General features: G+C 39.8%; 1 protein-coding gene across 2 annotated transcripts in view; it reads right to left on the reverse strand.

Moving 5' to 3' along the window:
- Positions 1-307: 307 nt before the first annotated feature.
- The window catches only part of LRRC3B (leucine rich repeat containing 3B), a 46,842-nt gene continuing 19,692 nt past the window's right edge, over positions 308-27,457 (reverse strand). For both annotated transcript variants that reach the window (XM_027750711.2, XM_027750709.2), the window contains exon 2: positions 308-2,436. In XM_027750711.2, coding sequence (XP_027606512.1) covers positions 1,494-2,273 — 780 coding nt within the window. In that variant the 5' untranslated portion in view covers positions 2,274-2,436 and the 3' untranslated portion in view covers positions 308-1,493. The remainder of the gene's footprint in view (positions 2,437-27,457) is intronic.

The following is a 27,457-nucleotide window of genomic DNA, read 5'->3' on the forward strand; positions in this document are numbered from 1 at the left end:
GATTACATAAAAGGTTGACTCTATGCATATTGAAAAAAAAAGTCTTCTTTTTCCTGCTCTCTGACTTGTTTTGAAACAGATTTTAGCTATTCTTTTAACAATGTTCTGAAAGAAATAAGATAAACAAGCTTGTGCCCTCTAAAATATAAAAGAGTATAACTAACAGAAATAACAGATAACCTAATTGGAGAAATGATTCCAGAGTTTTTTCTTAATTTTTAAGGCTGTCTTTTAATACTTGTTCTAGCAAAGCAGCATTTTATATATTTTTTTATCCACCCTTCCGTAATACACATTCCAATGTCAGTTAGACGGGACCTACAGGGACCCAGAGACAAACATCATTTTATTATGGTAATAAAGAACAAGACAAATACATTCTTGAGAATTTGTTCCCTTTGAAAACTTTATCTATGAAAAAAAAAATCATATTTTTAAAGACAGCAGAGATTTAAAATATCCATTTCATATGCAACACTGAGTTTAACTGCATGTGGGCTTTATATCTTCCCAAATGTTTAGTCACGGAATCATACAAAAACACATATTTCCTATCACACAACAGAATATGTCTAGCCTATATATTAATTTATTTCCTTCATTTTTTAAAAAAAGGTTATACCCTAAAAAATAAAGTCACTTTTAGTTATGAACAGATTATATACAGATTAAAAAAACCCAGGTTTATTAGGTTTTATTTTAATCATCACTAGTGGTACTCCAGTTTGAACAGTATACTAAGTTTGCTCGTCTTCTTGCTGTACTCCCCAGCACTGAGGACAGTCTCATGAAGCTCACACAAGGCAGTAAGCAGGTGTAAGATGAAAATCCACCACATTCCCCCAACTTACCTCTCTTTGACATCCTGAAATGCAGCTCCTTTATGTTTTCTCCTCCCCAGCACTGCCTAAATGCCCTCTGAGGTCTTAACCAAGCATCAGTCCCTTACACTCAGAGTCAGAGCATTCTGCTCTCCTCACACTGTGCCCCTCTCCCATCTTGGTGGGCAGACCCCCGGACAGGCTACCATTCACCAGCTTTTCACTTTGCACCCATGAGTGAGAAGTGCCCTTCAGGGACCCTCCACTCCTGGACCTCTTCATCATCATTCCTCTGAAGAAACCAAGTGTGCTCTGGCACTGCACAGGTTTCTGATCAATAAATTACTCTGCTTTACATGGTTCAAATTTAAGCTTTTATTTGGTTTTTAAATTAAAAAAATAAATTTCGTTATTAAATAGTGGAATGGGTCTAAACTAATGTTTACATATTAATTCACTTGTTTTAGGATACCACCAGAGAAATAATTGAAGTATACCACCCAGACAAAACTTCCTGTTAGAAAGCTCAACAGGGGCGTAATTCAGTTAAACAGGAAAAAAAAACAACCCCAAAAGTCTTAATGTTTACAATGAACATTAGAAGTAAACCTCTGGTTTTAGCGTCATCCAATTCTAGTTCTCATCACAAAGGCAGTCATTGTATTCAGAATACTATACCACAGTGCTAATGTCATCAGCTTCATCTGGTTTCTTTTGCCTGCTTGGCAGGGATTTCAAGTACTCAAGGTGCCTCCTTGCATCCTCCTGATTCTGTCGGACGTAATAAACTACATAGGAGATCACCATGGTGAACCAGCCAAACATGGTGACCAGCATGGCGTAATCAGTAGTCTTTTTAGGAAGGTTGCAGAGGTCAGCATCATTGGCAGCGTTGAGGAATGGTCTCCCTGCGTGTTCATCCAGCACAGAAGTCTTGCAGATGACGTTGTTGGCTGTCTCATGGTTGGAGGCCATGCTCCGCAATACCTGCTGCAGTGTGCAGTCACAGTGCCAGGGATTGTTTGCAATCCTGGCTCTGGCCTTTAAGTTGTTGAAAGCGTTTTTGTGCACGCTTTTAATCCGGTTGTCAGACAAATCCAGAGTCTGCAAGGTTTCTGCCACCCCTTTAAAGGCGTGTTCATCTATAAACTCAATCCCATTTTTTGATAAATTGAGGACTCTCAGTTGGTACAGGTCCTTAAAAATTTCATTGGGGATAGATGTTATCTGATTGGAGTCCAAATAAAGTAAGACTGTTTCTGGAGGAAGATCTCTGGGTATTTCCTTGAGGTTTGCATTGCTACAGTTGACATACAGACCTCCAGAGTGGGAACAGAAGCAGACTTTTGGGCACATACTGGTAGAATGAAAGCACAGCATCATGAAGACAAAGCTTTGTAAGAGCAGACACATGGAGAGGGAACGAGTTAACCACAGGTCTACCAAATGCATGCTGGGGTGTCAGCATAATCACATGACCATTTCTCATTCAGCCAACTATGGTGGAAAAAGGTTCGGCAAAGCTGAAACGTGGCTCCATTTTCTTCCGTGGGTTTAGTAAAAAACAACTAACACATGGGTTTCCTCATGGTCAGTGCTCTTCTTAGAAGCATGCCTACAGAGAGGAAGGAAAAAAAGTTCTTTATACCATAAACTGCAACCCTAACTTTGTTTTCATAAAAAGAAAACAGAAATAAAAGTGAAATGCAACACTAAATAAATGAGTTATTATCTTAGGTAACTCCTATTAGCATTAATCTGAGTTTAGTGCATATATCCCCTGGATATTTTTAAGAGACAGACTGCACTTACTACAAATTGCACAGGTTTGGTCTTTAATACTTATTAGAGAAGGTGCTGGTTCATTTTTATCATAGATTTTTCTAAAACAGGTATAAAACTAAATTGCATTTTCCCTTGCTGAAGTAGAAGATGCATTAATAGGAGCCAGAAGTCGTATCCCCAGCAACAGTGACAGGTAAGTGAGGAATTTGTGGTGGTTAATGTGAACTTATCTCAAAATAATTTATGCTATTGTAAATCCAAATCAAAATACTTTAGCAACAAAATATTTTTACTATATCAAGGAACAAAAATTAGGCAAACCAAATGCTGCTGCAAGACACCACAAACATCCACCATCTCCTTGTTTCTCTCCCCCCTCCTTTGCTTCTGCTTTCGAATGCTGGACTTCCTGTACTTTCCAGCATTTTGTGAGACCCGTAGACATAATTTCTACTTCCAGTTATCTTGAAAAATTTATTTGCATTTAACATAGAGAAAAAGAAATGGAACAACTGCCAAAAATTCACATACCCCACTTCCAAACCAAATAAAACTCACACAAATCTATGTATGAGCCAAACACAAAAATATCTTATTTGTGGCATATATTTTGCTAATGGAACATATGAAAAATATTATTTCTGTTCCTCTCCTCTCAAGTTAGCCTAAAAATAGTAAACATCCAGAAGCTTTTCCATTTTCTCCTTTAATTGGAACACAAACACAGAAGTCTGAAATGCTGACCTATATGGTTTCAAACACAACCTTTTCCCCCACCCCTATTATGGTAAACTATGAATTTCTAACAACAACAGGTCCATTTGTTTTCATGTACATGCCCTCTGTCTTTGTAGAAGCTCAGATATTTGCAGCCTTCAGGTTGTATTTACATACAAATGAATTATGTTTTTTTCCAAATCCACATTGTAGTCCACTAAACAAGAAAATCCCTGCAGGGAAGATATGTATGATTTTACAAGAAAAAGAAGAAATTGCATTGCAATCATTTTTTGCTTGCAGAATTGACATACCAACTGCAGTTTCTGGCACATTGCAGTAATATGGATCAGATGTTTCATGCAGAATTTCAAACCCATAGCTCAAGTTTTATTTAATTCTTTTTGCTGAGGCACAGTATTCAGTAACCCCACAGGAAAAAACAAAAAACAACTCAAACCCATCTTAATAGCATGTACATTATGCGTGGTTACTTCATTGCTTAGGAATGGCAAAAGCTCAGCACACACTCACTGCAACTACTGCAGAGAGTAGTGTAATACTATTAATCCTCAACTTACCTATTGTTCAAGTCAGAGATTGCCCAAGAACCTAAACAGAAAGTTACATTTGGACTCCATAAAACTTCTACTTTAAAACTAAAAAGATTGTAGCAATGAGAAGTTGTGAAGTTAACCCTGGAAATGTGAAACCATTAAGAAGGGAAGTAAGCAGAGCATGAAAAGCTCCTTTTGAGGACAGAGAGGTGAGGTAGCACCTCCCCAGTCGATAGAGTCCTTCATGACCTCTGTGGAAGAAACGGGGTTAATGTGAAAGAACCCCACTGCAGTGGGTTCATCCTTTCCATTTCTCCCTTTGGCTCTTTGGTCGCTGCAGTGCCTGGTCTTCAGACCAGACAGAAATCTGCTATAGAAGGAGACAAGTTCCAGAAGTTGTTTTTTCCCAGCCTGCCCAAAAGCGCTAAGTACTTGCTAAAATGTGAAGCCCGTTTGGAGGCCAAGTTGGAGCTGGCAGCTGCTCCCCCCGGCATTCCGAGCTGGCGTTCTGCTTCTCCCTCCAGCAGCCCTGGGTGTTGCAGCAAAATGGCCCATCCCCTGGAGATACAGACACCTACTGTCTTCTCCCTTCATGTTTACATGTCTCACTACTGGGCTGCACCAAAAGAGTACGTAAGTGGTCCAGCTCTTCGCCACAGAACGAGCATCATCTCATCACCTACTACTTGTACAGAGTGGCTTCCCACTACCAACACCGGAGTCCTACTGCTGGAACAGACAGGGGTGAAAGAGACAAGACCTGAAGCAGTCTCAGATGCTTAATTTTGTAGAAGCATAATCATACTGTTGTCACTAGAGTGTGACAATTGAATAACATATTTGTTCCATTACAGGCTAAAAAATCCTGCCAACCTGGAATTAGGGCATAGACCCTGCTGAGTCTTCCGCAGTGCAGTTACACCACCAAAGATCATGTATCAAAGAGGCCCCAAGAACCAAAGACAACGTGGAACATCTTCATCCCACTGAAGACAAATGAAACTATTTAATGTAATAATGGGTTTAGAGTGGAAGTAGTAGGATCATTACAGACTAAGCAGGAAAATGTTTAATGAAGCAATGCCTCTTCAAAAGACATAACCAAGTAAATGGATACAGAGAGGCGAAAAGCTCCCAATGTTTTAAGTTGTTAGAAAGAGAAAATACAAGTTTAAACCCATAATGAACAACACAGTCAACAAAACTTAGTTGAACAAGAAGAAAGATCAGCAAATTCTCAGTAAATTAACTGGAAGAAATACAATAGGACTGAGCATCAGTGAGGGTAAACAGAGCTTTGTTTGCTTCCATAATCAGAATATCTGATCAAAGGGATATCTGAGGTCTGGGTTTCAACAATAAACTTACTGCAAGAACTTTCTTTACTCCTTATCATTGCAAGAAGAGAAAAGAAAACTAGGATCTACACATTTCTAATGCCAATAGGAATATTTATGGGTTCTTGAACATCCATCTAATTTCATCTGCTTGGAATACAAAAAAATAAAGAAGGTAGCAAAGTCGGAACTAACACAAGAGACAGAAACACTAAGGACTACAGAGAAAGGGATGAAAGACACAGAATTAAAATAAATACATGAATTAATTATAAATCTGCAAATAAAGAACAAAATTAAAACTAAATTAAAAAGTAAACAACGGCACAGGGAAGTGACAGCAATCCAATGAGCACTGGTAGCAGCATGTTATAAAAAGGTTTTTTGTGTACATTTCTAAAATACAAATACAAACATAGAAAACCTAACATACAAGTCAAATATTGCAGGGCAATAAAACTGGAGACAGACGATTGCACAAAAGAGTTCTTTGCAGTCTTGCAATTTAAATGGGTTTTCGAGCTTTACTCTTCTCATGCTCCCCCAAGACCGTTCACTCAATACAAACATCCAAAAGCGTAGAATGCACAAATCCTGAAATCCTCAGGGAAAGCACATTGCTTTTAATACATAGTGAGATTTCTACTGAGCTTCAGGTGTCAGGCACTTTATGGCAAAAAAGGTGCAGAGACTGTATCTTAGCACCCGAATGCAATATTGCTAAATTATCTGTTTGATTAATAACTTCTCCCCACAAGAAACTAATGATGTAAAGAATAAAGAAACATTAGTGCCTCCAACTACCAACATGGAAAAAGGGCCCACAGACTTAGCCAAGTCACACAGACGGTCCAGGAACAAGACTGCCTGCAATATTAATTTATATTTTGTCTTCAGGGCAAGATATAGGAGGAAAGGAAATCCGACAACTATCACACAGAACAGCCTAAAAATGACACAGACTGAGACTTTTTGTTGTTTAGGACAATACTAAGACAGCAAAAGATGCATATAAAAAGAATCAAACATATATATATATATATAGTTAAAGATGTCTGACCAGGGAAAGAGGTTTCTACTATGGTGTAGAGACTTTCAGAGTCCACATGGCAGCTTTAGTCATTACCCAAGTACTCACACATGTATGAGTAGTTCCTTATTGGTCCTCCCTCCACACATCCCATGCCTCCATAAAAAGTGAGAGTAGAGGAGCTGCCGACCCTTGCACTTAAGGGCCAGCCATTGCTGTCAGAGGATTCAAAAGCATAGACTAAAATCAACTTTAAGAGGTATTCTGCCTATAGTATTTTGAATACACACACACAACCCCTTCAGTCATCAGGTGAAATCAGCAGAGCCACTTCTTGATGACACTCTTCCTGGAAATTTTTATCTTCCAGATGCGAGAGAGGGATTTACTCCCTACTTGTTCATGAGATGCCCTCTCCAGATATTGTGTATCTACATTTCAGTAGGGTCCTTCAAAGATTCCTTTCTAGCACTACAAAAATTACCTGTGACAACCAAATATCTTTGTTCAAGTCACTCCAACAGGACAACACTTCCACTTAGAATTTCACCTGAATTCTCAGACAGTTTCAGGTGAATTCCCAAACATTTCTGTTGAGGAAAGATCATGAACACCACCCTTTTCCTGACAGCTGTTCATCAAAATGTTAAAGACAAAACCATGATCCAATGAATTTAAATACCTTTATGGGTTGATTCCTGTTGTAAATCACAGAATGAGGGCCACAAATTAAGTCTGTAAAACAGGATCACACATGTACACACCAATGTAACACTGGGATCCTGAGGGAAGCAGTGAGGGCACAAGAACAAGGCAAGCTTATGGAGTCAAGTCTGGGGCAACGGTATGAAAGTGAGAGCATAGCTGGTAGCTACTTATAGAATTTTATTTGGCTTCTAGGGTCAGAAGGTCTGGCTACAAAGGGTTTTCACAGTTGATCTCTTATGTCGAGTGGTATTTCCATCTCATGCACGATCACTGGTGCAGATCCCATAAGGTAAATTATGCCTTCACTGGCAATTGAGCAACTACACCATCCTCTTGCATGTGCAAAAAAAAAAGAGCTGCACATGTCTCACTGTGAAGGAAATGAAGGGATAGCAACTCCATTTTTTGTATCAATAATGTAAGGTACTAGAATAACGTCTCCTCTTAAAAGCTGCATCCCCTGATGAAAAAGATTGCATCTGTTACTCCAGCAATGTCGAAGGGGTCACAGCTAACTACTGATGCTCAGCATCTGCACACGCAGTTTGTACTTAAAGTTACTTGAAGGCACCATGATTAGAGAGGAATTTCTTGTTACTGTAGCTTATGTGCTCAAAGGAGCAGGCAAGATCAGAAGAGGTAAAAGGAAGAAGCCAACAGATCAACCACAGGGGGTGGGCTGTTGGCTGCATCATGACTGTACTCAATCTGTCTGGTCTGTCACTTTTCAACCACCAGAAAAATTGGAAAAAAATATGTACAACTCAGCTTCCCAAGGACAGAGATCGTAGGGGATGATGCACAATTCACCTGCCTAGGCTCACCATGCTTCTGATGATGCACAGCTACAAAACTTAAATGACCTGTTACTAACTTAAGGCACAGTACCCAGAGAAGTCCTCATTTGGAAATGGATGCCAAATGGCACCACAGAGCTTCGCACTCCTTGGAATCACAAGAGTCCACAACAAACATCGGTTTCCTCAGTCAATACCAAAGGAATCCCTGGGAACAACTGCTGACCCTCCACACCAGGCATGCACTGCACATGGCGAGGTGCCTCCCATACAACTCACATATAGCCCATACAACTCACATATGAATCTATAGACTGCTCCCATTTCTGTGGGCAGCAATACTGCCTTCAAAGGAAACACTCAGCTCTCAGTAAGCCTTCAAGAGATCCTTGAAAAAAATAGCTCAGCTTTTCAAACCTGGTCTAAGTAAAGTCCTGCCCTTCAGAGTAACAACTTTCTTGTGTGCCAGCACTGGAAGTTTGATACAGAATTAGAAAAGTCCAGGAAATAAGACTGTTACAGGGTTCTTTTTTTAGACATCCTTTACAGCAAACTTGTACTTTGAATAAATATTAAAATTTTATAACTAAAAATCCATTAAAAGGGAACACTGTAAAAAGATCATTGTTTTATCTGACTTCTAGAAAATTACTGAGATGTTTTATAGTTTTGAAAGACCTGACATTATCATAACTTTTTTCCCCCTCTTTAAGACATTTACTATGTTGGTTTATAGAAAAGATGCTCACTGATAAATCTAGTATCCTATTCTCTATTAAAACAGGCCTTAACTTTGCCATATTGAATATTTTTGGTTTACATCAGGTTTAACAAAGTACCCACTGAAGTAGAAAATACTCCCTTTTTTAATACATTGTTTTCCTTGAGTTCTGCTTCTTTTAATGCCAGTCTGCTTGTTACAAAATGCACACAAGTACCTGCCTTGTTATCCACATCCACAAAGAGCAATATTTTTTCTTTTTTTTCCCATTGTGATAAAATGCCATCTACTACTTTATCTCTAAAAAAAGTCCCTTGCAATTAGTATTGACAAGACAGCCATAAGCTGGAGACTATAGGCTAAAGTTAATGGGTGATTATCCTACCTGAAAAGTCCAGTTTGCTAGAGGACTAAGGACAGGACAATTTTACCTGAAACCAAAGAAAGAGATTTGCCACCACTACTCCCTAACAATTACTAATGGTATATTTATGACAGAGAACATATCTATAGAAATAACTATTTATATACATCCTACCCTTAATCAATCTTACACTATTGGTAAATACAGACCTAGTAAGCTACACGTGGGGCTTTCCTGTGCACTTGTGTGCCATACTTGAGAACAGCAGAACCTCTGGAGGCTAACAGAATCTGTGCACATTGGGAAAAAACCTCCATGAAATCCTGCCTGGCTCCACTAACATCTGCAGGTTGAATTGGCCCAAACTTTTTAAAAAAACTGAGAGGATTGATGTAAAAATACTGAGCCTCCTCCTTTCATATCTTACTCTAAATTCTGTTTCAAGATTTAGATGATGGCTCAAAAGTGACAGAATCAAAATAATAAAAATTAAAATATTAAAAAAAAAAAGTTTTGCTTTGTTTTTTTTTCTACTTCCCTATGGACATATGATAAGACTACACCATGGCAACGTGACAGACTGAGTGGGTATTGAGCTGGAAAATGATGATACTTACAAGCTGGAGCTGCGCAGGAGCAGCAGGACCCGAAGGAGAATGCAGAAGCCCGTTCTGATCTCTGTGCTGTCTGTGCACTACAGAACAACAAATTTCATGGTACCAAGTAAATTCCTTCAAACAAACAACACAATTTTTCAAAACAATACCACCTGGGTACTGTCAGCACACCACAGCTAAGGGTAATCTCACTAGCTGCACAGACAGACACTGAGTCAGGCAACTCAACCTTCTCCATGGCTCCAGGACTACATGAGGAAATTTAATTTAGCAGATGAAACAAGAATCTCGTTTCAAGTCTCAGGACAACCTCTGTCTTTCATGCCTCTCTCCATGTCACTCCTCAAATGTGTTGGCAGCTTCAAAGCTCAGCTACCTTGAAGGTAGGCAGTTAAAATGCTATAAAGCACCACACCAGAGAGATGCCACGAGTTGCTTGCAAGGTGCCAGGTGATTTAAATTCCCAGAAGAAAGTCTCTAGCAGTGAAAGATTCTCACGATTGCACAATATGGCAAAATGAAATCCTAAAGAAGTAAGAAGAGAAATTAATAGAAGCCAACAGCAAATGAGGTGGGGGGGAAAAAGGAGTGCAAAAGATCACCAATTCTATGAATAATTGAAATGTCATGATTAATCAGTGTAAGCCTGAACTTCAATTGCATAATGGATTCATTATCTAATGAAACACCAAATGTACTCAAACTATAATATTCTCCCCAAAGATAGAACTCAGAATGCCAGTTGACATTTTGTTCCCAAAAAACTTCCAGTATAGACATCTATGTATGTATAACTGTTCAGGCAAGACACTTCCAGCTGCAGAAGAAAACTGTATAGGTAAAATTTTATAGATCCTAAGCTATGAATGCCCTCTCTTAACAGTCACAGAGTAATAAAATGGTTGAGGAGAGCCAAATGAACATTTTAAGCTATAATTACTTTCTGATTGTGAGATCACTGAATTTATCATTCCTTATTATAGATTAACAGCTTAATTATACTGTGTGGGCAAATGAATCAGCACTTTAAGACTGATGTGTTGAGTTCATGCTAAAGAATGTATTTGACTTTTCTCCCTTTTCACATCAAGTCAGGAATTATTTCATAACTCTCAGCTGATAAATACTTGTGTGAAGCTTAGCAGATATAATAACAGATCAATGACAGGAAAGTATTACCAATCATCTCCTAACTTTCTTATGATGTTTTGCTCTTGGAAGTCTTCTGTGGCAACAGGTTTCTTGGAATGAAATTTTATATACTTGCTGGAAGTGAAAGAAACAGCTGTAGGGGGATGCTCTTAGGCCTAACAAAGATTGAATCACTTGCTTTTAAAAAGTGACGCCTACTTTTCCCACTTATCTCCTGCACCCTCTTCATATGATGTAGACTACAAAACGCTCCAGTCCCTTCCCTGAGCAATACAATCTGATGGGAAATATAAACAATATTTTGTATGCAAATCTATGCCACTTGAAAAAGTAAAGAAAACATTACATACACTTATGGTGAGTATGTAGCGGCAACATTAAGTTAAAAATGAAAGGCATAAGATGTAAGAGATGTCATAATCTTCAACATCATTTATCACTATATTTGGGAGAAATTGTCTTGGCAACCCATAGAAGAATGCACTCAAAGTGGCTCAAAATATGCCAGTTACTTCTCAGCAAACGTATCTGCAAAATGATTTTTTTATCACTATATAAGAACATGAAGAACCACATTACAGATGCTAAGGAAAATGCTCCAACACATGCAAATGACTACTTGTGAAGAGTTCTCCAAAGTCACATAATTTGTTTCTAGATTAATTATTAGTGTGCATTAAAGCAAAAAACATTTTTAAGAGTTTGGGATTATATTCTATCAAGTCTCAGTCACATTTTCTGAGGCAACATCAACAAGCATTCTGTTTAGCAAGAAAACTCTTTCCAGTAGCAGCTGAGTCAATCCTCCATATGATCTATACTAGAAAAAAAATATACTCTGAAAGCTTAAAATAACCTGAACTGGAAATACTTTGTCTTCTTTGGGTAGAGAGACCCAGACTAAAGTCTTCTGAGGACTGGTTATGAACAGAATACCTAGACACCCTTCATGATTGCAGTAGGTTTTCAATAAATCTGATATAATCCAAGGGAAAATGTTTTCAATGCAAAATGGCAATTTCACAATATTTGCTGCTCTATTTTTCTCCCATATTATAAAAACCCATGATTGAAGTGAAACAGACAAGCGCCCAGTTGGAGCCATACCCTGACTTTATCCAGTAGCTAATGATGGATGTTCCTTCAACTTCATTCTCCAGTATCAGAACAGAGAAAATGCCGTCTTGATCTCAAGTTAATTACACTGATCACCTCAATGATTACCAGTATAATCAGTGTCAAGTCTTGCAATTCAGTCTTGATAACTGCATCTGGTGACTGCAGATGGTGTCCTTGTCCAACTGAAAAATCTCATTCTTATTTTGCAAAGTGTAAATCTAACCTGTGGTAACAAAAGCTTATCAGAAGCTGATAGGCCTTTAAGGAACCACCTTGCAAAGACAAGATTCAGATCACCTAGATGCCTTTCTTCCACTTTTAGGGGTGTTTATTTGTTTCTGTGTACTGTGATCTTCAGTCTCATTTGAGGTTCATCCAAATGTTCCTGCAACTTAGTAGGCAGAGAGAAGTTGTAATTAGGCTGGGGAAGCTGCGCTGATAATAAAGTCAGCAAGGCAGAAATAACCATGCAAACCTGAAGGGACCGTTCAGCAAGGAGCATGCTAGTGGTTTCGTAGAGTTGACAATCGTTGCACAAAGCAGCCAGCAAGACAGCTGCTGGCAGCAGATACCTGGGCACTGGGGAGTCCTAGAAGAGATGTGTTACAGACTCCAAAGTAAGACAAGGGAGGAGGAGAATGAAGCAGAGCATAACTGAAAGCTGCTTTTTCCAGCTGACCCTCTGACACAGAGCAGGTTCCCAGGAACTGCAATGAGACACATTTCTTGGGTTAGACAGCTTAAAAGGAAATATAGATGTGAGCACAGGAAGTGCCCCAGTGGCAGTTTAGCATCCAGCCTCACAAACTTACTTTTCAAGTGGGATTTAGATTAACCCATCGTGTTAAGCCCCAGGAAACCAAGGCTGTTTCTCTCCGTGCACAAATGCCCAGTGACACAAACACAGAGCAATAATCCACAGCACAAGGAATTTTCAAGGAAAGAAGCTGGTAGAAGCTACTACTAAAATGAAGCAATCTGATTAATATACACAAGATAAGACTACAAAGAAAAAGAACATACTTCCAGAGCAATTACTCTTTACGAAAAAATATTAAAGGGGTTGAAAAAACCCCACAAGATAAATTAGCAAAAGGGGACAGCAGTTAGAGTACCTCAGCAGTTATTAATTCAGCTCCTTGTGCTTTGAAATATGCTAGCTGTATAATAACAGGACCTTTAAGAGGCATGCAGAAGTAGAGTAACTCATTTAGAAAAATGCAAGAAAAATAAGACGTGTAACCGTATATAAAAGAAACCAAAAAAGTTTGAAACTTCCAATTAAAAGCTCTAAACTTAAACACCACAAAACCACAATCTCCTATTAAAGAAACTAAAATTGTGACTTATCAATGTATTTCAGAAAATAGCAAAAGAGAGAGCAAGTATGGAATAATTATGAGATCAATAAGCAATTAAGCAACTTCAGAAGACATTTAAGTGACCTTCCAGAATCTGGACACACTGAGCTAACTACAAGCCACTTGAGTTTGCCAAAGAAACTGGCTGATCAGTGATGCTGGTTTTGCCGTGTCAATGGTTATCAGACCTGCACACTGCCACTTGCATAGCTGAGAGAGCAAAGAGCACATCTACAACACACAAACACACAATGTACTTCCCATTTCTCACCAAAGGTGTCAAGCAAAGGTATCATAAATGTTTACTGTACCAAACCACCCACCACTAAAACCACATCCTCACTTTTAGTACTTTAATCCATGAGCAGCTCCAAATAACTGTAATTTCTTTTTCATCAGCTTGCCAAAAAAACTTACCTTTTTTTTTTCTTTTCTTTCTGTCACTGAATGCCATAATACCGGGCTAATAATAGAGTTTCTTTCTATATTTAGATATCATTATAGCTCTAAAAGCTCAACATGTGGGAGACTGAAATAGTCAGATACAGGGCTCTTGTACCATGACAGCAACATTACCAGGTTCCCATCAGGACCTGATTTTAGCTCTGCTGGCTGCTACTGTCATTAGAAACTGAGGAAAAGACTAGCCCAACCAAACTCTGTAGCCCTGCTTCAGATGAGGATCCCCCAAGCAAGTGAAATCTAGCAGCGTAAAGCTTCAATGCCATCTTGTGCTGGCAGCATTTCCCTAATTAAGAGTTTAAGGCCAGATGGAGCCGTTAGATCATCTAATCTGACCCCCTGCCTACTACATGACGTATCATTTTACCCGGTAAACCCCATATTGAGCCCAGTAATTTAGGTCAGACTGAAGCATGTCAGAACTGAGGAGACTGCTGTGTGCCAAGGCAGTACCTTCTGTACCCACTGTTCTTGCACCATCCTGTATCTTCATCCACCATAACAGTTAAACTATTCCAGCAGATGTACCTGCTCCACCAGGATCTAGACAACAAGCAAGAGCCTCTGTTTTCAAAAGACAAGCTATACTGAAAGATAACGTTACACAGTTCATCATAAACACTTACATGTCTCCAAATGAAAGTTAGGAAAAACTGGCTATTTTTTAATGTGCTGGTGAGCTACATCAGGCCCTCAACTGCCATTAAAGGACTTTGCAAATTACATGTGTTACATCTAAACAACAATCAGCACATTTTCATTTTGAAATAACTACTCTGGAGCATCCCCAAGGCTTACTAGGAAGTCAGGTAATTTATTTATTATTTCTTTTAACCACAGAGTACTTTTCCAAACTCATAAAAAAACTCGCTGTGTAAGTTCCTCTTCTGAGGACATAAGATGATAGCAAGTTGTTATTACAGCTTGATGTAGCAGACTGAAATCCTTTAAGGGTTCTCTAACCCTTACTCAGCAAAAATCTTTAGCCTGCTTGCAGTTCAGCAGCTTGGTGAGAGGTAAGCCTTCAACGTTCAGGGAGTTGAAATAGAAATTGTTTATCAAGACTTGCTAAATAAAAGGAACAGCTCTAAAGAAAAAAAAAATCTGCATTTTTCATTGGAAATAAACACTAGTCTTTATCAGACATGAAATTTAGCTGCTCAAGAAAACCAAAACCAAGGCACAGCTGCTTCATACTGAGTGCACAGAGATTTTCCAGTCAGTCAGTCATTCTACCCAAGGAGAAAAGAAAGCAAGAGCCAAAAGAAAGTATTGCAATGGCTGCCTCCAAGATGAGAACAAATTGTTGAGGTCATATTTATTCTAAAGGAAAAGAGGTCTTTATCAGCTGCACTAGAGCACGACAGGAAGAGACTAAAATTTGGTTCAATAAAACCCTTATTTTAAAGAGAAGAATACACCAGCTCTTTGTGCGTCCCCTCTGAGGTTACACAGACAAGTTGACTTTGGCAGAGCTAGCTGATACAAAAAGCAGGAGTTGTGAAGGAAAAAAAAATCTTGATTAGCTGGGCAATGATCCAATAAGCAAGACACTGGAGGCTGCAAGTTCACAGTCGAAGAAGCTCAGGTAGAAATAATTTATAGCAAATTAAGTTAGGTCATGATAATGAAATTTAAAGACATGTGGGACATGATTTATTTTACTAAGGCTTGTTGGAAAGTGAAAACCAAGCAGTGCTAACAGGAGGGCTAATTTAACTCTGGTCACAGTTGGTACTGGCACTAGCATAAACTTAACTTGACATACTTGGAATGAGAAAGAGAATACAAGAATAGGATTTTTTTTTTAAAAAATTTAACACCATTTTTCCAAATTGCAGAGGAAAGTAGGGCAAATTCGGTCCTCTGAATCACTGCTGTTTGTTTCCCAATTTTAAAACACCCTGGCACGCAGCCCTCAGTGGCAAACGCGGTGGAAATACCTGATCGCAAGGATTGGGAAGGGATAGAAACCAACACCCGCACTACAAAGCCGCTGCCATCAAGAAGCAGGAGGGAGGATGGAAAAACCTAATGGGAGAAGGTCTAATAAGAGGTACAGCCCCCTTGCAGGTCACTAGAAAGTGGCAGCAATGGCAGAAGGGATGCTGCCATCTTTGAGGACTTCGCAAGTTACCTCAACAGGTTATCTCGTGGCAGCCTGGGCTTTGGCTTCATTTGGCAACAGATGCAGTGCCATTATGTCCTCAACTGTCCCTCCTGCCACCCATGTTTCTCATGCTATGAAAAACACGAGGTGAAGGGGAAAAAAGAAAGAGCCACTTTATAATGGATGAAGGCAGCAGTTTGCAGAAGGGGGAGAGAGAGAGAGAGAGTAATGAAAAAGTGTTAATATTAAAGTAATAAAGCTTGTGGCCATTTTTCAGTCTGAAATGCACAACACCATAAAACAACGCTTAAAGGCACTCACTTCTGTTCCAAACCACCTGCACGCTCAGGCACCCTGCTATTAGCACAGAAGTTGTTTACTACCAGTCTCATTTCAGTCTAACTCCAGGAGAGCCATAAAGCTGAATTTTTTCACTCAGTACAAGGCCCCAAGTGGCCCCAGGTTTTCTTTGGTATGCCAAGCCTCACTGTGTCACCTGCAATCCCTGCCCAGTCACTAACCCACTCATTTCAAATAAAACGTATAAAAGTCAAATCAGAGCAAAGGGAATCTGTGCCTGGAGCACGGCACACATGAACTCTCCTTCTCCCCTTCTTCTCCTCCGGTTCCTGGAGCAACAGCTATTCTCAGAGAGGTCTATTAAGCACAACTACGATGTCTGCCAGTAAGTGTCAGTTGTGTCCTACGCTTCCCCAAAATGGTCTGGGCATTGGTGGGTAAAATGCGACTTCTATGTCCTCTCCTAAAACAATTGTTTCAAAAAAAAAAGGGAGAAGTAATGAAATATAATGGTAGGGTAAATAAATAATGGATATTGTTCTGAAATTAAGAAAAATTTTTACCTGTTTGTTTTATTTGTCACTTGCCTCTTTTTTCTTTTTTTTTTTTTTTTTTTTTGGAGGGCGAAGCGGTGGTGGTGTATTTTTCTTTGGTTGCTTTTTTGTCTGCCCCAAATAAAAGCATATGAATTCAAAGCCACTCACTCACTTTTTTCCTCCATCAGAAACAAACCTTAGGATTTAGGGGCTTTTTATAGAGATGGCCCAGGTACAGTGAAAGTCTTTGTCTCACTGGCAAGACTACTAATTCAAGGACTAGAAGACAGGAACGTTCAAGGCTGTCAGAAAAGCCAGTGGAATTGCAGGAAGAGCAAAGAAGAAGGAGAATCAGAAATTACACCTGTGTTCTCACTGTGAAGGGAGGAAGCCAGATGCGGGAGTTTCACATGAGAGACCACATTGGCTCATAAGCTGATGGGTGAGCTCCTTACAACCTGGAGCCCAGTGAAATTGCCTAGCCTTAACCAATTCTATAAATTATATCATCTTTCTGGGAGTTACGTGACAAACCATGAAACTGCCCACCATCAGCAGCATCAACCTCCTATTGACTAATAAGGTAGAAAGAGACGGACTGCTGTGGCCACCAAACCATACAGTGGTATAGTCTTTCCCCATACTTACACATCTTCACAGCAAGAGAGAAAATAATGAAAAGTACCTTGTTAACTGCCCTCCTCCTTTCAAAGGCACCTTTACCTCTTTCATGCACTCTTAAATCTCACATCTGAATACAAGTCAAGAGTCCAGGACACCCGAAGAAGTCCAAATGGCCTATGCAATATTGTTACCAAGCCCCAGACTACATACCATGAAGAATGGCAAAACAAAGAGTAAAACAAACTGTATCACTTGAGAGCAGAATTTTCAAATCCTTTTCCTCATGCTTCCCATCACAGGAAGCATTATGTTACTCATTCTCCTTAGTTGCCATAGATGCAGTGCCACAGTGCTGCAGCAACAAGCAGCCACCTCCATAAGCTGGTTCACATCTGAGCACTCCCTGCTTCCCTTCTTGCTCTCCGTCAGGCAAAGGTATTCTCCAGTTCCATTCTGCCCCATCTCACTGGACAGTGAGGATAACAGACTAGTTCATGCACAACAAAACAGATTAAACTTTCGTAATGAAGGGCTGCCATACAGTTTCAGTGCCACTTGTTCTGGTCCAAAGACAGTTTGCCTGCATCCCAGAAGGATGCTTCCTGAAAATAACAGATTTTTCACCTCTTCCAGCTGTAAGGAGAAGTCTATCCTTGTAATCCTACATTTCAAACCTTGCATCCTTTGCTAGCCTGAGGAGCAGCCCAGTGTTAAACCTCGGTCAACATGGTGCTGTTGACCCATATTCAAGCTGCTCCATGATAGGTGAGAGAGCTGTGTAAGCAGTAGGTGTTTACATGGCAATAGCCATATGTTACTGATCCACCAGAGCTCTCACGGTGCTGTGTGCTCAAAAGTGTCTCACCAGAGCACAAAAGAGAGAGAAACTCATAGCCATGTCATCAGTAGTCCCCCCATACTGTCACCACAGTGGACGTGTCTTCATCAACAGGACTGCAGCAGACCTCAGCCCCATGCCTGCGCCATCCTGTTCAGTCCTCAGCTTCTTGCTACCGGCCTCATTGCTGCTTTCAAAACATCAGAAGACTGTTAGTAAAGACAGGAAAAAGAAACTATGTTTGCAAAAACCACTGGATGTTATCCACTGGATGTTATGGAGACGGGGCACAAGGAGCTGTCTCTCTAGCATGAAAGCATACAGTCCCAGCTCTAGGGGGAACACTCCTCAGTAATGAACTCTGAGGTTAAAACCACTTTTCCCCATGATCATCCAAAGAGTGTCCAAGGCACCTCGTGAAAGGAAGGCTAGAGTGAGTGACATGCACCACATTGAGTGTGAAGAGAGAAATAGAGGTAGGCTCCTGACTTTCAGCCCTGAAAAGTCACTTCACCTGCTTTCCTTTTCATTAAGATATACAACCTTTCCTTTCTCTTTCCACTGAAAAACTGTCATCTCGCAAACAACCATTCTAGAATTCTTCTGAGTTGCACACTAAAATGTACTTTGGCAAGCACCTCTGTGAACAGGAAGAAATGAGCAAGTCTATCATCAACCCAAAAGGTGAGTTACAACTTCAACTACAATATTAACCCATCAGATCATCATTTTGTATTATGATGTTGCTTTCACAGTTGTATAAAAAACTTCATTAAGAATGAGCAATTAATTCTCCATACATGGTTTTAGCATATGCCTTAAAAGGCAATCATTTATTAATAACCAAAGAAATACTAGCTTTCTCTTAGAATCAATGTTAGCAGTAAGATGAGAGAAAAAAGATTCTCTTTATAACCTGCAAATAATTATTTTATTTAAAGTCAATCAAGTATTTCCCAGGCAAAATTCTATTTCCTACCTTTAGTCATTAAAATAGGGCATGACTCAAAGTTGGATGGTGGATGAAGAAAAAAAGAGTAAAAATAATTTAATATTGCTCCCTAAACAGTGTCATTCTTTAAGTAATTTCTTATTTCTGCTGCATTTTTCACAGCATTTGTATCAAATGCATTACTAAAACTTTAATGGATATTTTAAGGTTACTGGGACATACATATTTTCTTCTTGAATTCTATGAAAACCATTTTTATAAAATATTACTTTTCAAAAACTTGAAAAACTTTTTAAACATTGTATAAACCATTATACAATATGAAAATTTTCAATCAAAAATACAAAATTTAAATAATGTTGGCATTTTTCTGTCTTTCTAAAAAGATCGTATTTTTTCTTCAACAGTTCTATCACTTGGAGCTTTCACACTCAGCTCTCTTCAAAACTAAGAGAAGGTGCTTCTTTGGTGCACTAAAGGTTACAGCCCTTTATGAACAGGTGAAAAAAGTGGCCCCACTGAACGCAGCTTGGCTGGGCTCACACTCAAGATCTTAGTAATGATCTGAAGCAGAAGCTCAGATGGTTGTGGTGAGATCAGACAACATGCTCCTAAGACAAGACACCTAATATGGGGTATGTTATGAATGGTCTACTGTGAACAGACACACACATTGCAACTCTGACTTAACAGGATGTGATGACAACAGAAGATATGCTGAGGAAAATAAATGACCTTTTTTGTGTAACAGTGCCAGCAGAAAGCAGCCCAAAAGTTGGTACAGCTACTCTTGGGAATAATTACTGCAACCCCTGCAGTCTCCAACTAGTTTTAAGGCAGTACCAAAGTTCCCATGCAGAGCCATTCTCACTTGCGTGCAGGATGAGGATCAACTCTGGCAGACCCCCATGTGATGTTATGCTGAGTCCTCAGTGCTGTGCAACACCCAGAGAGTCACTGGCTCTTCAAGGAACCCTAAGAAATGGAAAGGCTTTTAAAAAGTTATAATCTACTTAAAACTGGCTGAGCCATGCTAGAAGGGTAGATGAACACTGACAAAGATGGGTGGCTCCTCAGCTCTGCCTTCATTCAGTGGGGATGTCCAGTGACTCTCTGGAGGGCAGGGATGACTAATCTATGCTCCCTACTGATGGTTCAGTAGGAAAGGGATGATCTGTGCTTTGCACCCCCATAAGCGGTGAGATACTTAAGCTGTGGCTGGGCTTGGAGCTCAGAAGAAGCCAGGAGACAGAATCCTGCTTCCCACTGATGGCTGCACCTGAGAGGCACCATCTTCACTTTTTTTCCTTTCTTTATTTTACCCCATTTGACAACTGCACATAAACACTTGAAGATTAGAACTGTTACAGCCCTGAAAGCTTAAAGCAATCTTGCTCGGGCACAGACGACAGCTCTCGATAGCAACATGAATGTGACTGCAGACTAATTCACCTTGTTGTTCTGACACATGAAAACCATCTCTGAAATCACAGCACTGTCTGTAGTCACTCCTGTTACACGGTCTCTGCGCAGTCAGTACTCAGCCATGCCAACACACAAGAGAAGCACACAGAAAAATCTTTCACCTTTTTGGTAAATTCATATTGCTTTGTGCAACAGAATTTTTCTTTTTCAGTGTAACCATGGAAAGACATTAATAGTTTAGCTCTAAATACAGGTCTATCAATAGAGTCTAAATTTACTTAATACACACATTCTGCACAGAACTGGTTTGTGTTTAAAGCACATTAGATAGTTAGAAGGACAGACTACTATCAGAAAAAAGGCTATCAATTTAAAAGCTATTTATTCCTTCAGTATTCTATTCTCAGAAATCCCAGGCCCCTGCAACCAGTGATAAAGTCTGGAGTCATAAAGACTTGCCATCAGTAGAGGAGGATCCAGCTAAGGGACATTTAAACAAACTGGACATACACAAGCCCATCAAACCAGAGGGATGCATCCATGACTGCTAAGGGAGTTGGCTGATGTTAACGGGAGGCTATTCTCAACTGCCTTTGAAAGATCATGGGGGTCAGAGGAAATTCTCGAGGACTGCATGAAAGCCAGTCCTATTTTCAGGAAAGAGGATCCCATAAAATAGAGGCAGGTCAGTTTCACCTCCAACCTTGGGAAGGTGATAAGCAAATAAATCTGGGAACAATTTCCTTAACATATGGAGTAAAATTAAATGATTGGGAGTAGTCACCATGGATTTATGAAGGTAGAAATCACATCTGACCAACCTGATAGTTTTCTGCAATGAGATGCCTGGCTCGTCTCACTGAGATGAGAGAGAAGCGGATGTTATTTATCTTGACTTCAGCAAAGCTCTTGATGCTGTCTCCCATAACATCCTCATTGACAGACTGATGAAGTACAGACTAAATGAGTAAATACTGAGGTGGAGAGAAAATTGGCTGAACTGCTTGGCTCAAAAGTCTGTGCACAGCAGCACAAAGTCCAGCTAGAGGCTACTCATTAGTGGAGTACTCCAGGGGTCAGTACTGGAGCCAACAGCATTTAACATTTTCACGATCCACCTAGAGGATGGGAGAGAGTCCCCAGCAAGCTGGCTGATAATACAAAACTGGGAGGAGCAGTTGATACACCAGGTGGGTGTGCTGCCATCCAGAAGGACCTGAACTGGCTGGAGAAACATGCTGACAGGAACCTCATGAAGTTCAACAAAGAGGAATTCCAAGTCCTGCACCTGAGTACGGATAACTCCACGCACTACTGCATGCTGGGGCCTGTCCAACTGGAAAGCAGGTTGGCAGAAAAGGACATAAGGTCCTGACAGACTCAAAGTTGAACATAAGCCAGAATGGTACCTTTGGGGCAAGGTAATGCATCATGGGCTGCATTAGAGAGATCATTGCCAGCAGGCTAAGGATGGTGATCCACCCCCTTTACTCAGCCTTGGTAAGACAGCTCTGCAGAGCTGGGGCTAGTCCTGGGCTTGATGTTCCATGAGAAACATGGACTGAAACAAGTCACCTCCTACTGTGAGTCATCCTCTACTGTGAGGGTGGTCAAACCTGGAACAGACTACCCAGAAAGGTTGTGGCATCTCCATCTAGGCCAGCTGGACAGCAGGCTCTGAGCAACTTGCTCCAGGTGACCCTGCTTGAGCACAGGAGTGGACTAAGCAACCTCAAGAGATGCCTTCCAGCCTCAGCCATTCCATGATTATTTCCAATCAGGTTAAACAAAATAGCTGAAAGAACGACAATTCAAGAAGAAAATACTTGAAAGCAGCATAACTTAAGACAGACTTAAATCTAGGCTTTTTAGCATAATTTTTAAATCCTACCGAAGTACATTTTTATTTCCTGTTCATGTTACACATGGCTGTACAATCTGTGTTGTCTGTCAAGAGTAGATGCACTTCGTGGGGTTCTTCACTTGCAACAGGGAATTATAAACACACCCCAAAACAGAATTTGGCTGTAAATATGGGGAAAGCTATACCACTGTATGGTTTGGTGGCCACAGCAGTGCATCTCTCTCTACCCTATTAGTCAATAGGAGGTTAATGCTGCTGCTGGTGGGCAGTTTCCACTATGACTACAGTAGGTAAACAGATCCAATTACAGACGTTCTGTTTTTAAAAAAATAATTCTAAGACACAGTGTAAAACATTAATTGAAATTATGCTCCTTTCCACAAGAACAATACTTACTAAGAAATGGTTATATTAGCAAAGTAACACTGAAGAGACACAATTATTGTATTGTTCTGTGACACTAAATCAAAATAGTATTCCCCTTTTTAAATTCATACGAACATCCAAAAGCAAAGGACCAAAATTTCACATATTTATTCATTTTTGTAACTGAAGTCAACAAATTGAACTACCGAATTGATAGCATGACAATACCCTCAATAAATATGCATAAACTTATTTGGAAACTCTTGAAAGGAGAAGATTTTTAAATGACAACAAGTCACACACAGTCAATTTATTTTGGTAAACAAATTCCTAAGTACCTAATGGACCAATTAAGTGATTAACTGAATTCAATGCATCAAACACTAACTTGGTTTCCTACTTTCATGCAAGCTGTTTTAAAAGCACTGCCCTTAAATGAATTAAAAAAAAAAAAAGAGAGAGAGAGAAAACATATAACCCTTTTTTAAATGCTTTTGGGCAGCAAAAGCCAGCAAGAAAACAAGGGGAAAATTTTGTTCTGTTTTCTGCACCCAAATTACAGAAGACAGTCCTGCAAAGTGTAGCTAGAAGGCTTCAAAGCAAAGCAAACCCAACCCACTGAACTTTGTCCCTACTTAAGTATCTTGTAAACTGTTCCAGCGATTTCAGAAAGAGCTGAACTCACGATAGAGCAAGCTTCCTACAATTCAACTTTTTGTTATTAATTTTAAAATGCCAGTCAAATGGTTTGTAATACAAAATACATTTTTCCATCCTTCATTTACAATCCTGTCTTAGAACATCTGAGGTCAATTCACATCCCTCTACACAGATGTGACATATGCCAAGGGAAAAAAAAACAACTCTGCAGGAATAAGCCACCAAAGCTTTCCCTGAAGCCTCTTGTTGGGTTTTGTAGCCTTGAAAGGACTAAGGCTATTGTTATGCTGGTCCCCAGCTTGCCAAACCAAGAGTCCCTAGATCTACTTGGTATCTTGTGATTTCATTCACTCACGGATTCTTTGTGGCTTTCTTTTGCTATCTTCCAGCAGAGCCAGTACAACTGTTTTCATCTCCTAGTATCATTCAAACATTCTATCAGGCTATTTGCTTAACCCAGAAATCCCAAGGGCTTCCAGGAGCCCCGCCTCTGAGGGAAAGTTTGAGCATTGCGAGACATTGAAGAAGCAAGGCATATTACATCTACTCAATACTGCTACAGGTCCAGACAATCTGCGGTGAGAAGGGGAGCACTTCTGCTTACCAGTTTCTTTCCAAAGCCACGGAGGGAGTCAACCATGAAGATAACCTCTACATGTAAGCAAAGGCACTACATCATGAGATCATGTAGTTTATGCCTTGAAAAAAAAAGCACCATCTCAATTTTCAAGTTCACAGTAACAGAAATACCTTTCAAATTCATGGACTGATAGCACTGATAGCAGACAAACTCCTTTTAAATGCCCTGAACAATTTGGTCTCCCATTTCAAGGCAACAAGTTTAATTCCTTCTTCTGTTTTATGTTGAAGAGAAGCTCCCCTAATTAGGCACCAAGCCTAAAAAAGGCAGCCCATCACATTGCCCCAGTTGTTAACTCTGAGCACTGGCAAACACTGCTTACAGATCTTCTCATGGTGGAAAAGGGCCATGCATAAGAAATTCAAATGTCCAGATAACTCAAAAAAGTACCACTTAATACAGTATATTCAAGCATGGCTACATAAAGTAAGCAAGATTAAACACTATGGCAAAGAGAAGAAATGAAGTATAAACATATTTTCCCTTACAACACCAAATGGAAGTCACACTCATTTAAGCAAATGTTTTGCTATATTGATAGAAGCCAAATACGTGGGGTCTTTTTTTTCCCAAAGCCTTCCTTTAGTCGTTGCTCGTAAACTGCTCTGCTTATTTTTTGTTTGCTTCATACAAAATGACACAAGAAATTTATGTTCATCTAACACTATCAATGAAATGCTCTTTGCTTTTTTACAAGTTGTTTGCAATGAACATTTTAGCCCTCTCAAATGGTGAAGAATACAATCAGCCAACCTCTTCGTGCATGTCCTATGAGGATACTCATCCTCAGTAAAAACAAATTTCACTAGCCTTAGTCAGCAAGCTGTTGCTAATTGGTAGCAAGATAACAATACAATATGCTCTCTGAAAACCACACAAATTTCCCAAACTGCCTTTGAATAGCTTCTCTTTTTGAACAGGAACTTGATGCTTCACATTCAATCTGTGCACATCACTTTCTCCTTCCTCCCTAAATTATAAACATTTTTCTTACATTTACTTCTTCTGAGATTCAGTAGTGACAGTTTCCTCCTTACACTCCTACATATATTTTGCACAAGCTGTTAAACAGAATTAGTCCATGCTTCTCTTTCATATCAGTCACCATTGGCCAAAAATTTTTCTGCAGAATCTGGTATAGAAGAATTCAACTGACTTCACAGCTGCAAAAGCTCAACAACAGCCAGGTTATTAAACTAAACAGAAAAGCAAAGTGTTTGTAAGTTATGCTTGACCATGCAGTTGAATACAAGGCTGTTTTCCCTGTGCTCTGAAAGAACCTAACTCACAGGCTTTAGAGAAATTCCAGTTTTGACCCTTACCAGCTGGCAGCCAGGTTGAAGAAAGGTTTTATGGACTATGGTCATGCAGACCCTCCAAATGGCCACGAGAAGCATTTACTAGATGAAAACAGGTCCCCGGTGGCTAACAGCAAAAGGATATGAACACAGCCATTTGGAAGACAGGTTGAACGTGTCCAGCATAAACTCTATGCTGCCTTTAACTACCATAAGAGAATCCTTTACAAGCAGAGGACCACTAAAATATTGCCTGGTGTCACTTCAATGTTGCACTCTGCACAATACAATAACCCAGGTTAGTTCTACAGGATACCATCAGCAAGAGGGCTGGCTGTGACTTTTACCTAAATGTGGAAAGAGATTATTTATTTACTTGAGCATAAAGGTACTCCTATAATTTCACAGCAAATCTTTATTGCAAATTCCCCCTTATCATTCAAAATCAGCACGAACAAGTTAGAGTTACCTAGAGTAATGAAACTTTGCAGTTTTCACAGACTTAGCGAAGAAGAAAGATTGATGCAAGCAAATTCCCCAGCCACCGCCCAAAAGGCAAATTAAAACCTGATAATTTTTTCAGTTGCAGTTCTCTAATCATCTTTAGTAGTGAACAGGAACAACCACTTTTGAGATAACAATCTAAACTCAATGTTTGATATTTTAAAAATTAAATAAAAATACCAGAAAAGATACACGAAGAAAACAAAGTGAAGTGACACTGTAAAACTTCTAGATTCTGGAAGATGAAATAATTCAAGTCTGAATGTCCTTCCTTTACCACGTGCTGGGACCACATGGCAGAAGGAGCAAAATCAACATGTGCGGTATTTGAAACCCGTGCCACAGAACAGACAAAAATGGTAAAAATAAAGAATAAACCTATTATGCAAGTGCTGATTTTTGCATATGTTTAAATCTGGAGGCACACTACCACTTCCTGCAGAGCTTTCTGCCAAGTACAGAATCCACAGGGAAAATGGCACAGTAATGACGCAGTGTGAGAAGCCTATCTGGGACAAACTTAATGCTGCCCGCCATGCGGAGGGTGCACTTCCAGGAATAAAGAGTTAGTCACCCTGTCTACCTCCACCACTCATCTTTTCATCTTCTGCATATTCTGCTCTGCAGAGACAGGCATTCACACCTACAGGATGCTGCTAAGTCATGTGGGGACATGTCATGCAGGGAACTGCTCTTCTACAGAAAACTCCTGCAAATGTAATGGACATCCCACTAAGATATCTTTCTTTATGGGGATTCCCACAGGTGGTTTTGCTATACCCTGTTCCTGAATGCAAGCACCAATCTGCTTCTGCACACCCTGACTTTTCTCACGAAGGTTAGAAAGGGGCAGAGGGCATCTTCTTACATTCTTTGCATATACTGTGAGCCATAATTAAACAGAGGAATGATTAAAAATATTGGTTTAGAATCACAGATTCATTAAAGTTGGAAAAGATCTCTAAGATCATTGAGTCCCACCATTAACCTGTCCACAACCACCTACAACACTAACCCATGACTCCAAGTGTCACATCCACTCACCTTTTGAACACTTGCAGGGATCATGATTCCACCACTTTCCTAGGCAGCCTATTCCAAAGCCTGACCATCATTTCAGTGAAGAAATTTTTCCTAATATCCAATCTAAACCTCCCCTGACACAACTTGCGGCCATTTCCTCTGGTCCTGTCACTTTTTACCCGGGAGAACAGACCAACTCCCTTAGATATAGAAACACCTACTAGTTATAGAACCCCTTTCTTTTTTTTTCTTTTGTAAAATAAGTTTCTCTGTGGAATTGTGATTTACGCTGAATGCTGTAAACATTTCTTGTTAGCTCACTCCCAAAGCTCATTTCAGAGTGGGATAAGATCACATGCATCTATCCCATGAAGCAAATGAATGAGTCATCAGTCTGCAAGTTAAACAACAGACAGAATCATAGATTCAGACCAAGGTAGGAATAGTAATGAATGAAACACCAGGTTCTAAATCACACCTCTGGAGAAAGCACCCTAGGACAGCAACTCATAAACATACCTGCCTAGCCCAGCATGAAAAAGCATATAGGGAATCCAGTGGGACGCTTCAGAGAAAAACTCAATGGAATTCAAGGGAGAGGAAAAATCTCCCTGAGAAATGTTTGAAGCAGTTAAAGAAATTCAATTACAGCAGCATACACCTCTGTAACTAACCTAGTCAAGTCTTGTATCCTATGTTCTTGCAGGTTGGCGTAAAGATTATGGACTAGGAAGATGTATTTTTTACACAAATTAAGTAATTCTAAACA

This window comes from Pipra filicauda, unplaced genomic scaffold (assembly GCF_003945595.2).
Source record: "Pipra filicauda isolate LSUMZ 115617 unplaced genomic scaffold, ASM394559v2 scaffold545_size329813_pilon, whole genome shotgun sequence".
Lineage (NCBI taxonomy): Eukaryota > Metazoa > Chordata > Aves > Passeriformes > Pipridae > Pipra > Pipra filicauda.